The sequence below is a fragment of the Dipodomys ordii genome, unplaced genomic scaffold, assembly GCF_000151885.1.
Source record: "Dipodomys ordii isolate 6190 unplaced genomic scaffold, Dord_2.0 Scaffold13, whole genome shotgun sequence".
Taxonomy (NCBI): domain Eukaryota; kingdom Metazoa; phylum Chordata; class Mammalia; order Rodentia; family Heteromyidae; genus Dipodomys; species Dipodomys ordii.
The window spans coordinates 18,373,298-18,389,920 of NW_012267229.1; the positions used below are offsets into that span (position 1 = coordinate 18,373,298).

At 38.0% G+C, this 16,623-nt stretch overlaps 1 protein-coding gene across 1 annotated transcript in view; it reads left to right on the plus strand.

The window, feature by feature from the left end:
• Nucleotides 1-3,874: 3,874 nt before the first annotated feature.
• The window catches only part of Ralgapb (Ral GTPase activating protein, beta subunit (non-catalytic)), a 67,832-nt gene continuing 55,083 nt past the window's right edge, over nucleotides 3,875-16,623 (plus strand). The window contains exons 1-9 of the mRNA XM_013010706.1: nucleotides 3,875-3,885; nucleotides 4,268-4,431; nucleotides 5,894-6,059; nucleotides 7,621-7,799; nucleotides 9,264-9,412; nucleotides 9,530-9,746; nucleotides 13,177-13,378; nucleotides 14,799-14,966; nucleotides 15,401-15,515. Of these exons, the coding sequence (XP_012866160.1) occupies nucleotides 3,875-3,885; nucleotides 4,268-4,431; nucleotides 5,894-6,059; nucleotides 7,621-7,799; nucleotides 9,264-9,412; nucleotides 9,530-9,746; nucleotides 13,177-13,378; nucleotides 14,799-14,966; nucleotides 15,401-15,515 (1,371 nt within the window). The remainder of the gene's footprint in view (nucleotides 3,886-4,267; nucleotides 4,432-5,893; nucleotides 6,060-7,620; nucleotides 7,800-9,263; nucleotides 9,413-9,529; nucleotides 9,747-13,176; nucleotides 13,379-14,798; nucleotides 14,967-15,400; nucleotides 15,516-16,623) is intronic.

The window sequence follows — 16,623 nt, forward strand, 5'->3', positions numbered from 1 at the left end:
AAAAAAAAAAAAAAAAGATGTCAGCTGAGCACTGATGGCTCATACCTATAATCTTGGCTACTCAGGAGGCTGAGCTTTGAAGATTATGGTTTGAAGTTAGCTCAGGCAGAAAAAGCCCATGAGACTCTTACCTCCCATTAAATAGCAAAAAGCCAGAAGTAGAAGTGTGGCTCAAGCAGTAGAGTACTGGCTTTGAGCAAAAAGCCCAGGGAGAATGCCTAGAACCTAAGTTCAAACCCCAGGATCGGCACACTGACAAACAAAAAAGGAAACATTTCTATTATGAACTCTGGTCTATAGGATCAGGTATAAACTACCTTCTTTGCAGAGTACCAGCTGTAATTGGCCTTTAACTGACTAGCTGTTGCTAAACTCTGTGTGGCCTTGCCCTTTATTCAGACTTGTAAACTAAATTTTCCTGGGAAGCCTCTTAAAGATAGTTCATTTCTTAGTCTACCCTTTTTTTTTTTCTTCCCTCTTCTCTACATTACCTGTCTGGCTTACCTTAAGTTCTGTCTTTCTGTCTTGTAATAAGTCTTACCTGGCCACAAAGACCACAGTGGCCATATTGTCTTTGGGACAATATTTTTCCCTAGTTTGTTGTTTGTCCTTTAAAATATGTTTCTTTTTGTCATCTTACCACCCTGAGCTAATTGGAGACTTCCATTATTTTTTGTGCAGTACATCTGTTATCTGAATTACATGTTTGTTTCTTCTATTTATTAATTTCAAGTGGAAATAACAGCAGGAAATGGTTGGCAGTAATTAGCAAATTGTTTGCAGGTAAGCAGGTTTTTCTTAAATTGTATAGCTTAAATCTTTGTCATCCCGTTTAGGAGACTAATTTTTAGAATTTTCTTCATTAATGAGTAATATTGTCACTGTATCTTTGTACCTCTACCATCCCCAATGCCATTCATTTATATTACTGAAAAAATGTAATGGCATTTGAGTTAATGAGGCATTTGTTTCTACTTTTCTCTCAGGAATCATGGTTATATTATGAGTAGTTCTACTGTTTGGTAGTTAGCTATTGTTTGTTGGTTTGTTTTTGGCAGTACAGGGGCTTGAATTCAGGGTCTCATGCTCGCAGGTCTTGCTTATCACTGAGCTGTACCTCCATCCCCTTAGCTTATTTCCTCAAAAAGTGTGTGTTCATGAAGATTAGTGAATTCTGAAAGCGCACTAGACTGAGTTTTATATTTTCTTAGTTAATAGACAGATTGGTTGAATACTATTAGTGTTAAATATTGCAAGTTATAATTCCATCTCCCAACATGAGAAGTCTCAAATTTTTGTTTCAGATAATTCAGAAAATTGTCATCTAAGTCTCTTAGTTTTTTTTTCTTAATATATAAACTGGTTCTCAATAGAGGAAACTATACCATTTTGCTAAATTAAGTAGGAGTGGATCTAACCATTCTTTTACCTGTCAGTTTGATTTTTTTTCGTAATTAAAGAGTGAGCTATCTTTTAAAATTGCTTAGATTTAATTTTCAAATATACTGTACTTTAAGAAACATAATGTTCTTCTAAAGCATTGGATAACGTTTTGTAAATATTTTCAGCTCTCAGGCCATATGGTTTTGCAGCTATTCAACTGTGTTGGTGTTGCCAGGAAGCAGGCACAGACTACATAAATACAGCAGCATGGCTGTCTTCCAGTAGAAGTTAGCCTACAAAAACAGATGATGGACCAGATTTGACCTGTTAGTCATAATTCATTGGACACTATTTTAAAGAAGTTTTTCTGAAGACCCAGAGCCTTGGACATGCTAGGCAAGCTACTTTTGAGAATAGAGGAGGGAAGGAAAGTCTCTTCTGTTTTGACCTTTTGTTTTTATGTAAAGGTAACATAACTTGAGAAGCTTGGGTATTACTCTTTTGTTCAGGCCTTTTGAGGGAGACTATAGTACAGGGGAGCATTTGTTTCCTTTGCTGCTACTGGTTCCTGGAAATAGTGGATTAACCTTCATTACCATTGGAGCCATTGCTGTTATTGCTAGCTTGGAACTCTATCAGCCTTGGGGCCACTGGTAGTATTTTTATTTCATATTCTGGGCTTCCTCTTCTGTGGCTTGATAAAGTTTAGGGGGTGTTAGTAATTGCTTCCTTCTCCCTCCTTCCTCCTCCTCCCTCCTCTCTTTTCCTCCCTCCCTTCTCCCTTTCTTCTTCCTTTCTCCTTTTTTTTTTTTTGCCAGTCTTGGGGCTTGAACTCAGGTGCTGGACACTGTACCTGAGCTGCTTTTGCTCAAGGCTAGCACTCTACCACTTGAGCCACAGCACCACTTCTGGCTTTTTCTGTTCTCTAAAGCTTTTTTTTTTTTGCCAGTCGTGGAGCCTGAACTCTGGGCCTGGGCGCTGTCCCTCAGCTCTTCAGCTCAAGGCTAGCACTCTACCACTTGAGCCACAGCGCCACTTCTGGATTTTTTTGCTTCTGTGGTGCTGAGGAATCGAACCCAGGGCTTAATGCATGCAAGGCAAGCGCTCTACCACTGAGCCACCTTCCCAGCCCTGCTTTTTCTGTTTATATGGTGCTGAGGAATCTAACCAAGCAAGGGCTTCAGGCATGCTAGGCAAGCAAGGACTTTACCACTAAGCCACCTTCCACCTCTCACTCCCCATCTCCATCCCCTTTTAATTTGATTTAGTGATCTTTTCTTTTGCTTATGTGGTACTGAGAAATTAGAAGAGCCTCATGCATGCTAGGCAAGCATTTTACCACTAAGCCGTAATCCCAGACCAGTGGAAATTCTTTTTTTTTTTTTGCTGCTCCTGGGGCTTGAACTCAGAGCCTGGGTGCCTGAGCTTATTTGGGTCAAAGCTGGCGCTCTATCATATGAGCCACTGCCACCCCGCTAATAATTTTCATTCTCCAACCTAACCAGAGTAACAGATTATAGCTTCATGGCATTACATGAGCTGGATTTACCTTCTGCTGAGTGTGCAGTACTTCTCTACTCTTGGGGGCTCTTCATTTTTCCAAGATGTTTGTCTCATTTGGTTTTAGGTTTATTTTCTTGTTGTTGTTGATTTTTGGTGATGCATGGAATTAATCCATGGCCTTAGGCATCCTGGTTTTAGGTTTATTTTCTTGTTGTTGTTGATTTTTGGTGATGCATGGAATTAATCCATGGCCTTAGGCATCTTAAGCAAGTGCTTTATAGTAGAATTATATCCTCAGCCTTAAGTCTGACTTCTTTATGGAAAATTTCTGATGTCCTTTGATTGTAACTCCAGGCTGTGTCTAGTCTTGTGGGTCATGGCCTAGAATGTAGGAACCTCTGTTGTAAGGTGGGAATTTTAGGGACACAACCTTCATTTTCTGGAATTTCTCAAAGATACTCTGAGAGTCAGTGCTCTCAACCTTTGCTTCAAAGTTTATTTTAGTTTAGTATATTGTTTTGGGTTTCACAAAGAGATCTAGAAACCAGCCTACCTACTATTTACTAATGCAGTGGATCTCCTCCTCTTCTCAAAATTCTCAGGTGGTCTACCTTAGGAAGTAGGGCTTGGACCTCTGTCTTTCGCTTTACCCTTTGCATGTGTATATATGCATGTGTGCCTATCCTGGGCTTGAACTTAAGACCTGGACGTTGTCCCTGAACTTTGCTTAAGACTAGTGCTCTACTTCTTTGAGCTATGGGCCACTACTGTGACTGCATGTTAAAATAAATTATGTGTGTATGTGTGTGTATATAATGGTCTTTCTATTTCTATGTAAGCAGTAGGAATGGCTGCGACTACTCAATCACTTAGAAAGTCCAAAGGTGAAATTTATGTAATAGTATAGATATTCCTCTGCCTGTCAGAAGTGAAGTTCTCACAGAAGCCAGAAGCAGTAGTGGAGCTGCCAGGAGTGTTGAGGAGAATAATGGAGAAGAAGTAGGTTGTTTTTTTTTTGTTTTTTTTTTTCGGTTGGGGGTCTTGAACTCTGGGCCTGGGCGTTTTCCCTTGGCTCTTCAGCTCTACCACTTGAGCCACAACACCACTTCCAGTTTTCTTGTGGTTAATTGCAGATAAGAGTCTCATGACTTTCTTGCCCAGGCTGGCTTTGAACCCTAATCATCAGATCTCAGCCTCCTGGTAGCTAGGATTACAGGTGTGAGCCACTGGCGCCTGGCTAGAAGAAGTAGTTTTAAATTGAAGAGGGTATTCCCAGCCCTGTCTGCTGATGCTGTGTTAGAGTGCTGTTAGAAGGTTGCCTTTCCTTCAGTTGTTGCTATCACTTCCTGGATTGTCAATGATATCTGCCTCTCTTCTTCAGACAGGAACAGGGCTCCAGTCAGATCCGACTGTGCTTACAGGTCCTGAGAGCTATTCAGAAACTGGCCCGAGAGTCATCTATCATGGCCCGTGAGACCTGGGAAGTCTTGCTCTTATTTCTTCTGCAGATTAATGACATTCTTCTGGCACCCCCAACTGTTCAAGGTTTGCTTGTTTTTTTTTTTTTTCTCATGTATTTCTGAGTTTTGAATGCAGTTCACATTTAAACTCAATGAGTGTCAGACTCATTGGGGGTTTAAATTTTATCAAGGCAGTTGTCAAATCAAGGTTGTGGCTCATGAATATGGCTTATTTTCCCTTCAGGAATAATTTTGCCAATGTAGGGAAGTATACGGTGAATTATACATGGTTGATGAGGATAGAAACAGTAGCTGTTTAGTGTATTAGAATAGAGCCTATATGGAAACAACACAAATTAAAGCCTGTAGGTAGTATTCCTGATAGTAGTTAACAGAGTGAATTATGAAAATTTGATAGTGACATAAGATTGTTCACCAAGTGAAATCCCCAGAATCTTAAAGGTGTTAATTTGGAAGTATGGTAATAAGCTAATCAGTAGGGAGCCATTAAAAACCTCCATATTTATGAAACTTCACAGTGTATACCAGTAGCCCTGCTTTGTATGTTACAGCACAGTGTACACAAACTAAATTTGTATTCTAGCTCCAGGTTCCTTGATTGCTTATTCATCTGTGTACTTTCTGTAGATTTATATAAATGTGTTATGTTGTCACCCAGGTATAATGTCCAGGGAAATAACTAGGAAGAATCCTGGGGTTTTCATTTTTGTTTTTGTTTTTGTGCTGGTACTAATGCTTGAACTAAGTCTTATGCTCTAGCTTGGTTCTCATTCAAGGCTGGCACTCTACCACTGGAGCCACACCTCCACTTTCTAGAAAGAATCTTGGATGTTTTGTAGAGGAAGGAAACCCGGGAAAGGAATTTCCTGTCTGGTGGAGATGATAGGGCACAAGTGATTGATTCATCATCTCTCAGCCACTCATTCCTTATGCTAGTGTGATATATCTGAGCAGTGCAAGGCATCAGTTCATCCCCTTCTTGGGCTCTTTCTTGTTGGAACTTTGTTTCTGTTCATTTGCTATGTGCACCTTGATTTTTTTTGGGGGGGGGTCCGATCGTGGGCCTGAACTCTGGGCCTGGGCGCTGTCCCTCAGCTCTTCAGCTCAAGGCCAGCGCTCTACCACTTGAGCCACAGTGCCACTTCTGGCTTTTTTCTTTTTGCTTATGTGGTGCTGAGGAATTGAGCCCAGGGCCTCAGGCATGCAAGGCAAGCACTCTACCACTGAGCCACCTTCCCAGCCCAGGATGAATCTTTTCAAAAGAACACACAGTTGTTCTATAACTGTAATAATGTGTCTATATTTTATAAAATAACTACATAATTTATTTCCTAAAAAGCAATACTAATAATAAATTATTTAAGTAATCTGAATATTATAAATAAAAGTTTAAAAAGTATTTTGAAAACTGGCAATCCTTTCAGTTTGTCAGTTTTGTAATGAAGGCTTTTATGTTTTGTTTATTTCAGGTGTATATGTTTCATTTATTTCTCATAATAATTTCAGTATATTTTTCATTTTTTAAGAAATGGATTTAGTGGTATTCATTCGTTTTTCTAGATTGCTACGTTTTACATATGGTCCCTCATTTCCTCCATTTAAAGTTCCTGATGAAGATGCCAGTCTGATCCCTCCAGAAATGGATAATGAGTGTGTGGCACAGACATGGTTTCGATTTTTACATATGTTAAGGTAGTGTTCTTTTGTTGTTTCTTGTGTCTTTGGGTAGGTGCTGTACCTCTCTACTTGAAGTTCAGAATGTGGATACTAAGCAGAACCTATCACACAGAGCTCAATTGGACAGCAGACACAGTTACAGCATGGGCCTCCTCCTCTTCATGTCAGCACAGTTTAGTGCCAGCAGCTGTCCTGGTTACTCTCTAGAACTTGTTCCCTGGTACAGGGGCAGCACTTTTGTATTGCCTGGTGTGGCAGCCTGGCTGGTGGTGTCTTTTGCAGGACTTGGTTACTTTCTGTGAGGGCTGGAGTTATTGTTCCACTGACCAGCATTAACTATTCAGGCTGGCTTTTTCCCATCCTCCTCCAGTAGTCTTATTTAAAATTTCATAGTCTCCTACAAGCACTTTTTTTTTCTCCCCTAGTCTTTGGGCTTGAACTCAGAGCTTGGGCGCTGTCTCTGAGCCTGTGTACTCTAGGTTAGCACTGTATCACTTGGTTTGAGTGGTTAATTGGAGATAAGAGTCTCATGGGGACTTTTCTGCCCACGCTGGACCTGAGTTCAAGCCCCACAACTTGACATCCCCCCCAACCCACCCACCCCCCGCAAAAAAAAGAAAAAACCTGCTTAGGCAAATGGTGGTTAATACTAAAATAAGAGGTTATTTTGTGTCAATAGGGAGTTCTCATTTACCTCTAAGAAGCAGTGAACTATCAACCAGTCCTCATGAGCCACTCATTCATCTCTCTCTTAGCTTTTTTTCTTCTATTATACAGACATGTATCCTCTTTCTCAGGCAGCTCACTATTAGATCCTTGTCTCTCCTGTTTTGGAGAGGCACATGCTACCCCATGGTAATAGCCCAGTGGGATAAACGGCTACTGCCAGATAAATATATACTGTGTTTCTTTAGTTCTGGCTCTTGTAGTTGCTGGGGCTGTCCTTTTGTTCAGATTCTAAAAAGAGGTAAATTGGTCTCATTTATTTTTATTTAGTAATGTTTAAATTTGTTGGCTTATATAGGGAGGGATTTTATTGTTACATCTCTAGTGTCAAATATATTTTGTTAATTAAACTACACTAGTTATAGGACTCTCATAGACATTGGATGAACTTTTTTTTTTTTTGGTTGAACTTCTTTTGTATAAGCTCCTCCCCTCCAGCCCCCCAGCACTCTTCTACTTGTGCCAGGCCTCCACTTCCAGTTTTCTTCAGGTCAATTAGAGATAAGAGCCCTTTGCATTTGTCTGCCCAGGCTAGTTCCAAACAAGATTCTCAGATTTTAGCCTCCTGAGTATCTAGGATTATAGGCATGAGTTACAGGTTTATGACTCTTAAAAAAAGTCAACCCTCTGTTCTTCCTTTGATTTCCATTTTGTGAATAGAATAAGTTCCTGTAAAAACATGCAGATGTTCTATAACGAAGTTTTCCTGTTGACTCTAGCCCATGAAATATAGAACAGTCTTCTGTCCAGATCAAATAGGCATTAAAAGCCTATTCTTGAATTGGATTGCATTTATTTTCTCGGTATAGACATTTTTTAATGTAATGAACTCTTCTTTCCTTTTTGATAGTAATCCTGTGGATTTGAGTAACCCAGCCATCATAAGCTCTACTCCCAAATTTCAGGAACAGTTCTTGAATGTGAGTGGAATACCACAAGAATTGAACCAGTATCCCTGCCTTAAACATCTGCCTCAAATATTTTTTCGTGCCATGCGTGGAATCAGCTGTCTGGTGGATGCATTTTTAGGTGAATTTTATATAGATTCTAACATTTGAAGAGCTATGTTTAGATAACTTTAGAGTCTAATGTTAGAGGCTATTATGGAAACTCAAAGGAAAAGACAGACAGATTGGATGACAAATAACAAAACTAGGAAAAGTTATTTTCAACAAGTTTAATAACTAGAGGGTTGTTTCAAATATATATATAGCTACTACAGGTCTGTTTTATAGTAGATCAAACAATAATGCTAACAAAAAGGATAATAACCTACTAGATAAGTAAGCAAGTAATACACAGAAAATGATTTGTAAAACAAAAATGTTTTTATTCTTCATAGTTATCCAAGAAAATACAGTTTAAAATGCTCTAGGGGCCATTCTCATGTATATTATTAAGAAGCAAATCATACCTTTTGTGAAGCAGTGTATTAAGCTGGTTTTTAGTTTGAATATATGAAAGTTCATAACTTTCAACTTGTTAAAAACCCAGTAATACTAAGTTTAATTTAGAAGGGGTGAGGGAAGGGTCGGTTGTAAGGCTTGAACTCGTGGCCTAGGTACTGTCCCTGAGCTCTTTTGCTCAAGGCTAGTACTCTCACTTTGAGCCACAGTGTCACTTCCCTATTTTCTAAAATGTTATGTGGACATGTTACTATATTACACAGTTAATGTATTAGTTTTAGTTAACTTTGGCTGTCATATTAACAACCAAATTTTGTAAACTTTGTGGCTTACAAAACAGTTTATTTTCACACACATGGAATGAGAGCCAGCCAGCACAGGGCTGCTATACTTGGTATCAGAGAGCTGCCATCCCTTCTGGCTGCCATCCCTCTCTCCTTTGTGCACTCCCTGATGGGCCATGATGGTTTTATTTTATTTTAATTAATTATTATTATTATTATTTTTGTTGGTCATGAGGCTTGAACTCTGGGCCTGGGTACTGTGCTGTCCCTGCACTCTTCAGCTCAAGGCAGGTGCTCTACTGCTTGAGCCACAGTGCTACTTCCAGTTTTCTAGTGGTTTATTGGAAATAAGAGTCTCACAGACTTTCCTGACTGGGCTGGCTTTGAACCATGATTCTCAGATCTCAGCCTCCTGAGTAGCTCGGATTACACGCGTGAGCCACTGGCACCAGGCCATGATGATTTTATGACTTTTATAAAATGATTTTTATGACTGTCTTGTCCAGTAGTTTAGAAGGACGAGTGTTCTGTCCTGATTATCCTTTTTAGGAAATTTCTTGGGAGATCTACCTTATAGTCAACCTAGTTGTGAATGGATAGGGCATGGCCACATCTAGCTGTAAGGGATGTCCTTTATTCTTGACATTGCTGTTTAGCTAATTTGTGTTCTGTTACTCAGGGAGAATGGGTGAGTACTACTGGAAGGCAGCTGTCTCTTAGTCTAAGTGTTTTGGTTGCTGAAGAATTTCTAACCACATTATTTTGAACTGTGAAGAATAACTCTTCCTTTCTTTTTTTTCAAGGCATTTCTAGGCCCAGATCAGATAGTGCTCCCCCAACACCCGTAAATAGATTAAGTATGCCTCAAAGCACTGCAGTCAATACCACTCCCCCACATAACCGGAGGCACCGGGCTGTTACTGTGAATAAGGCCACCATGAAAACAAGCACAGTAAGAACTTTTACCATCATCATTATGTTTTATAAAAATGACATTTTAATCCACCTTACTTATTTAAAAGTCCTGTCATTTTCTCAAACTTTTCGTGGGTCCGTGTTCTTCTGATAGGTTAATACTGCTCATGCCTCGAAAGTCCAGCACCAGACTTCTTCCACCTCACCTCTGTCAAGTCCAAATCAGACTAGTTCAGAACCCCGGCCACTGCCTGCCCCTCGGAGACCAAAGGTTAACAGCATCTTGAATCTCTTTGGATCATGGTTATTTGATGCAGCGTTTGTTCACTGTAAACTTCATAATGGGATAAACAGAGACAGCAGCATGACTGGTAAATATTGCTCAAGACATACACTATCATTTTTTTCCTTTTCCTTTTTTTTTCTTTTTAATCTTTCCTACCTGCAAGATTAATAGGTATCTTGAAAAGCTCTGTTTCTGATCAAGCAGTCTCTTGTGCTTAACCCCTTCCAGCTGAAGTAACAGAAACTTTTGAAGTTTTACTGACTGTCCTTTTTTCTATATGTTCTATGAAGTTTGGCCTTTTGTCTGGTTCTATTAGGCACACTTCAGGGTAGCCACTTTTGTTGAATCAAATTCCTTTTAGTAGGTGACCTGGAAGTTCCCTTCATGTCAGCCAGGATAATGTTATTTATCTTAAGAATTTAATATTTTGCCTGGAAATGTACTGAGAAAAAAGTTCTCTTAGATTTTTGTCAGTCTTTCACTCATTAGTACATATAAATATCAGAAATTTTCTACTTCACAGTATATTCTGACCTTTCAAGTTTTAGTCTAAAGATTTTTAGGGACACACTTTTAAAAGTACCATTTGCTCTGTGGCTTAATAAGACTAGTAGAGAATGAACAACCTAATATGATCTCTTCATTTACATTTTAGTGTCGTAGTCACATTAAGTGAAAATAGGTTTGTTTTTGTCATCTTACCATTATACTTGAAAGTAGTGGCATAAAGTTTAGGATGGAAGGGTAGGATGGTGCTAAATGTTTTGAATATTTATAATAGGTCTTGCACAGTTTAATAATAATGGTGGCTGGCATTTATTGAGCTATTGCTATTATATGCTAGGTACCATTATTGTGCATTAATATTCATGAGTATATTGGTTGATAAGAAAACACTTTCCATTGAGCTTCAAAATAAATTGAGGTAAAAGATGTCTGTATTAGATTTTGCATCTCTAGGAGAACGTTAATTCTAGAAATAAAGCTAATGTAATATTCATAAGAGTTGCTGCAATCACAGTGATTACACATCACCTCAGAATGAGGCTTGATGTCTAAATATTATGTCCATATAATTATTTTGGATCTTACACCTCTTAAAAATACTTTAAGGAAAGTTAGAAATGTATAGACGTCCAGGAATATAACGAGATTTTATGAGTGAGTTTAGGGGCTTAAGGATTCCTTTGCTTAGTTTATTTTGTTCAAATTTAGACACTTTTCTACCATTTCAAATAATATAATTTACAAGTGTGAAATCAGTGCTTACTTAAGACTAAGTAAATGTACTTAGGATGTTGAGTGAAAAAAATTTAAAAACCATTTTTGGGTTATATTTTCTTTACGTTCACATACTGTTATATTTTGGGTTTTCTGAACCATGTTTGTTAATTTGTATGGTGTTCTTTAGAATGAGTCAGTTATATTTTTATTTTTGATTTTTGTTAAGATGTAATTCTACAGTGTAACTTTTGGGTATGAAGCTGTTGATACTGAAGTTCCTGAATCTAGCATGGCTCAGCCTATTGCTTTGATAGTGGGTTTGTTTAATGGGAACTTAGAGCTTTCCATCTCTAGGGTGTTTGTAACAGCTTTGCTTACCCTCTTGCACCAGAAGATAGAAAGAAACCAGAATTTAAGTCATATGTGAGTAACATCCTTTCACAACTGTCTTCCTGGTGTAGAAAGAACAGAAGCTCTTCATCCTCTCGTTATATTTAGAGATGCTTAAGGCTGTTACATCACCCAGGAGATTGAAGATGTCCAAATAGTCACTGGGGTTATAGTATGCTTTTGGGTGCCAGTCTCCAGGTCTTGAGGGTTGTTGGGAGGATTGGAGATATTAACTTTTTAAAGTACTGGCTGCCATCAAGGAATTCTGCCTGTAGCTCACCTGTAATTTAAAGTGCTTGCTTCTTTGAACTGGTTAGTTTTTTATTTACATGACAGCACACTGTAATTTATAAAAGTAACATTGAGCTGGGAAGGGTTAATGAACTAAAAATCTTAATGCACGTTATGGGCAGTTCAAAACCTCAGTTCTTTGTACTGTGTAATTTTCTTCATTCATTGTTTTGCATGAACAAAAATCATAATTTTGGACCTGAATGCACAATTTCCTATGTTTTTGAACTAGCTTGTGGTATCGTAAAGCTTGAAATCTAACTTATAAAAAGCTATAAAGCTTCTTAACTTATTGTACAATTTCACCATCTTTAAAGTATTTTATAATTACTGCTGTCCTTTGATTTGTTTCCATTTATTTCTATTATCTTGCAGCATCTTTTATCCAAATTCTTCTTTCTTATAAATCTTGTAAGTAGGAACCAGAAGCTTCTCCTTAATTGCAGTCATGTTTTTATTTTTTTCATAATTCCATTAAAATAATTGATTGTCATTGTCTCTTGTAGTTTTTGCATTTGGGAAGAAAAATACTTTTCTGTGTTTTGAATGGGGAAGATTGTTGGCAAAAGCAAATTAATCTGCCTGAATCAGTCCCATTATTTCTGTACACTAGTCTGGTCATGTCATGAATTCCAGGACTTTGCACTAACTGTGTTTTGGCTTTCTTTCTTTTCTTTCTTTTTTTTTTTAAGCTTAATTTAAGCTTATATTTATACAGATTTAGTGTTTGATTTGTATGCATTCTGCATGTAATGTTTTTCAAATGTATTATTGCTGGATAGCTTATTCAGGACGAAAAATGGCTCATGGGAAGTTGCATAAAGATTTATGCGTGACTCTGCATTCTATTAAGCCTATTATTATGAAACAATTTAAGCATTTTATGTAGAGTAATAAAAGATTTCAGAGTGATTTCCAATATACTGTGAAATCTTTTGTTAAAAGTAAAAGCAACTTGTAAAGGGCTTCTGTTTCAGAGACAACGAATGGCCATAATTATCTTTCTTACCAGTCCAATTTGCTGATTTATCAACCTCAAGTTAGCTGCTGTCTGTGGTTGTTAAAATTCATTTTCATTTTGCTTGGTTGGGCAATTTTTTGGTGTGTGTTGTGGAGTTGGGGAGGAGGGTGGGTGATGGGAATGCTGTCTCCCTCCTTACCTTACCTTACCTTCTCCCTAAAGTTTACTGGCATGGGATTGCCCACTTAATTACAATGTCCATCTGAGTTAATGTGTAGATTATAGCTGCATTTCTTAATGTTTAAGCATAATTCTAGGGATGGAAGAAATAATAGAAAAAGTCAAATTCTATGTTATGTATCTGTATACAAGTACAGATATATACAAATGTACTCTTCTGATCAAAAATTCAGTTTGAAAATGCTTCTTGTAAAATCTGTTAAACTGACAGTGCCACTGTAAATTGTTAATCATTTTCAAAGAAGATTTCAGAGAGCCCTTTAAAAAAATTAAGACATAGTTGCCAAATTATTGGATTCTATTCAAGTAGCTACTTAATGACACCAATATTTGATCTTTGTGTCCAGGGTCCCATGAGCCTATTTGGCATATTGACAAATATAATAAAACCCTCCTTTTCTCTCCCCAGCCATTACAACACAAGCTAGCATGGAGTTTCGGCGGAAAGGGTCACAAATGTCCACAGACACCATGGTTTCCAATCCTATGTTTGATGCCAGTGAATTTCCTGATAACTATGAAGCAGGAAGAGCTGAGGCTTGTGGGACACTGTGTAGGATTTTTTGTAGCAAGAAGACTGGAGAAGAGATTCTGCCAGCTTATTTATCCAGGTCTTAGAATTTTTTTGTTTATTTTTCCATTTATATAGTTTTAACCAGCTTTATTTATATAGCTTTAATGAGCTTTTTGTCTGATCCATAAGACTGGATGACAAACTGAAAGAAAGACAGGTTTGTGAGAGGGAAGATGATGAGTATGTTGAATTTGAAGTGCCTAAGGGATATTTATCTGTAACTGTCTACGTTTTACTAGGTATTATGCACAGGAACACTATAGGAAATAATAACATGCCCTGTTGGCTAAGAGATGAGAGCTCAGTTGAGGGGTGTGAGCTAAAATGTCCTCCATTCTATTCAGTGGCTTAAGAAATGTATAAAATCATGTCTAGTAGAAGAGAGCTTAGACATTGGAAGTGGCATTCTGAGGAATATAAGAATCTATTAAAGGAAATACTTGTAGAAGCCAGAAGAGAATATGGAGAGAAGGAACTGATCAAAGGGATGGATTCTTATAACTGAGTAAGGAAAGAGTTAGACATTCCTCCTGGACTGGCAATTGTTTGTATGTTTTCATTAAATTCTAGGGAGAGAAGATAGATTGTCATTGGTTGGGTAGTCACTAGTAAGTAAATTTTTTTTCCAAGTTTTTTAGGTTGAGAAAAGTGCCTGCTTACAGTGGTAGATGAATATGCCATTATTGTTGCTCTTGAATGACAGGAGATAGAATGGTTAGTAAGTTGATTAGGGCAGGGGGTGGTTGTAAAAATAAGATGCATTTATTCATATTCCTAAGGGGACTTTTATTCAGAGTGACCTTCGTATGGTGATAAATACTGGGCTTAAAGAGGTTGCTTTCTTTCACTATCATCCGAGAAACAATAAAGGAAAGAAAAAAGATACAAAAAACATTTTTATTTTCTAGGAATTGCAAATGCTGCACATTTTTACTGCTGTGGAATTTGATCCAGTTAATTCATTTTTCAGTTTCTTGATAAGCACTAGAGGCACCTATAATTTGGAGTTTGTAAAGGCTTAAAACTTTTAAGATATAATAGAGCTGGAGGCATAGCACAAGTGGTAGAACATAGCAAGCATGAGGCCCTGTGAGGTGAAGCTCCAGTAAACCCCACCCAAAAAAGAAGCTTAATAGATATGAACCTTTTTTCCTTGTTAGAAAAACACAATTAGAACTGGGGATATGGCTTAAGCGATAGTGTTGGCCTTGAGAAAGAAGGCCATATGAGAGCAGGAAACTTCAAGCTCTAGTACTGGCACCAAAACTAAAAATTAAAAAAAAGGAAGAAAAAAATTAGTTCTTGATGTATGTAATTGTGAATAGTTTGAATCTCAGCTGTACCTTTTAAGGTAGGAATAGTGAAGAGTGGAAATACTTGTAGATGACTGTAGAAAATAATGTTTCTGAAAACTTTTCACCAGCAGTTTGTTTAAATTTTTTTTCTTGCTTTCCTAGATTTTACATGCTTTTAATTCAAGGTTTGCAGATAAATGATTATGTATGCCATCCTGTCTTGGCCAGCGTTATTCTAAACTCCCCTCCTTTGTTCTGCTGTGACTTGAAAGGGATTGATGTTGTGGTTCCTTACTTTATTTCAGCTCTTGAAACCATTTTGCCTGACAGGTAAGCTGTCATTCTCTACTACCATGTCAATTATCCGTTTTGGCCTGGTCTGTTTTGGTGCCTCTTCCTGTTTTCTAATTTATCCTGTCCAATTGTCTTCATTGTCCCAAGAGACTCAAGCCACATTTATTAGATTGAGTAGAGAATACCCAAACCTATCCCATCTCGGAATCTTTTCATTTATTCATGGGTTTATGAATCCTTTTGGGCTTTGTGTAGAAGGTCAAAGCAAATCCAGCCCAAAGTCTACCTTTGTAGAGTAGGTCTTAAATTTTAAATAAGACAGCCAGATTGTAGTTTATCAGTAACAGTATAATGTAGAAGTACACACACACACACAGCTTGGATTGTGAAAAATTGGTTTAGTATATATTTAGCAATAGCTAAAAATGTACTTTAGCTTAAAATACTAATAGCTTTTTGTTTCTTGGCAGAGAACTCTCAAAATTCAAAAGCTATATAAATCCAACTGAATTGAGAAGATCCTCCATTAATATCCTGCTTTCTTTGTTGCCCCTCCCTCATCATTTTGGCACAGTCAAATCTGAGGTAATGTTTTATTAAAGGTTTTTGTTTGCTTTTGCTTTTTGTGTTTTATTTATTTATTTTAGTCGGTCATGGGGCTTGAACTCTGGGCCTGGGCACTGTACCTCAGCTCAGCTCAAGGCTAGCGCTGTACCACTTGAGCCACAGGACCACTTCCAGTTTTCTGAGTGGTTTATTAGAGATGAGTCTCGTGGACTTGCCTGCCAGGGCTGGCTTTGAACCTCAATCCTCAGATCTTAGCCTCCTGAGTAGCTAGGATTACAGGTGTAAGCCACCAGCACCTATCTTGATTTGTTTTTTGAAACAAGGTCTCACCAGTCAGGTAAGGGAGCCTCAAACTCATGATCCTATTGCCTCAGCCTCTCTCAGGTGCTGGGATCACAGGTGTAAGTCATCACACCTGGCCATTCTCAAAGATTTTTTTTATATTCTATATTTTACTTCTGTGTGTATTTTAAAAATGGAGCAGAGAGCCAGATGCCAGTGGCTTACACCTGTAATTTTAGCTACCCAGGATGCTGAAATCTGAGGATTACAGTCCAAAGCCAGCTTTTATCTCTAACCTGAAAAAAAAAAAAGAAGTAAAAGCTTGGCTCAAGTAGTAGAATGCCAGTGGTGAGCAAAATGCCAACAGAGAGCATGAGGCCAAGAGTTTAAGTTTCAATACTGAGCTAAAAGAAAAAAGGAACAGAAGCTTAAAAGAGAAAACTTTTTTTTTATTTAATTTTATTTTATTTGTGAACATACTGTACAGAGGGGTTACAATTGCATGGGCAGGATAATGCGTACATTTCTTACTAAGCATTTTTTTTTCAAATAAATTAATGATTTTGTTCTGTGCTGCCATTTCTTCTATCATACTGCCAGCATATTTCTGGCTACATTTCATGTGGTTGAGGCTACCCACATATGACTGCATATGTAAAGTGAATTAGTGACAGACAGTACTGTGGCTAGCTTTAAAAGCCTGGAAGCCTTGTTCATTATTAGCATAATCTTCTCTTTTCCTCTCTAGCTGTTCCTAATTAGGCTAGTTCCCTCCCTCCCCCCTTCCCTCCCCCCTTCTTCCCTCCTTCCCTCCCTCCCTTTTTCCCTCCCTTTTTCCCTCCTT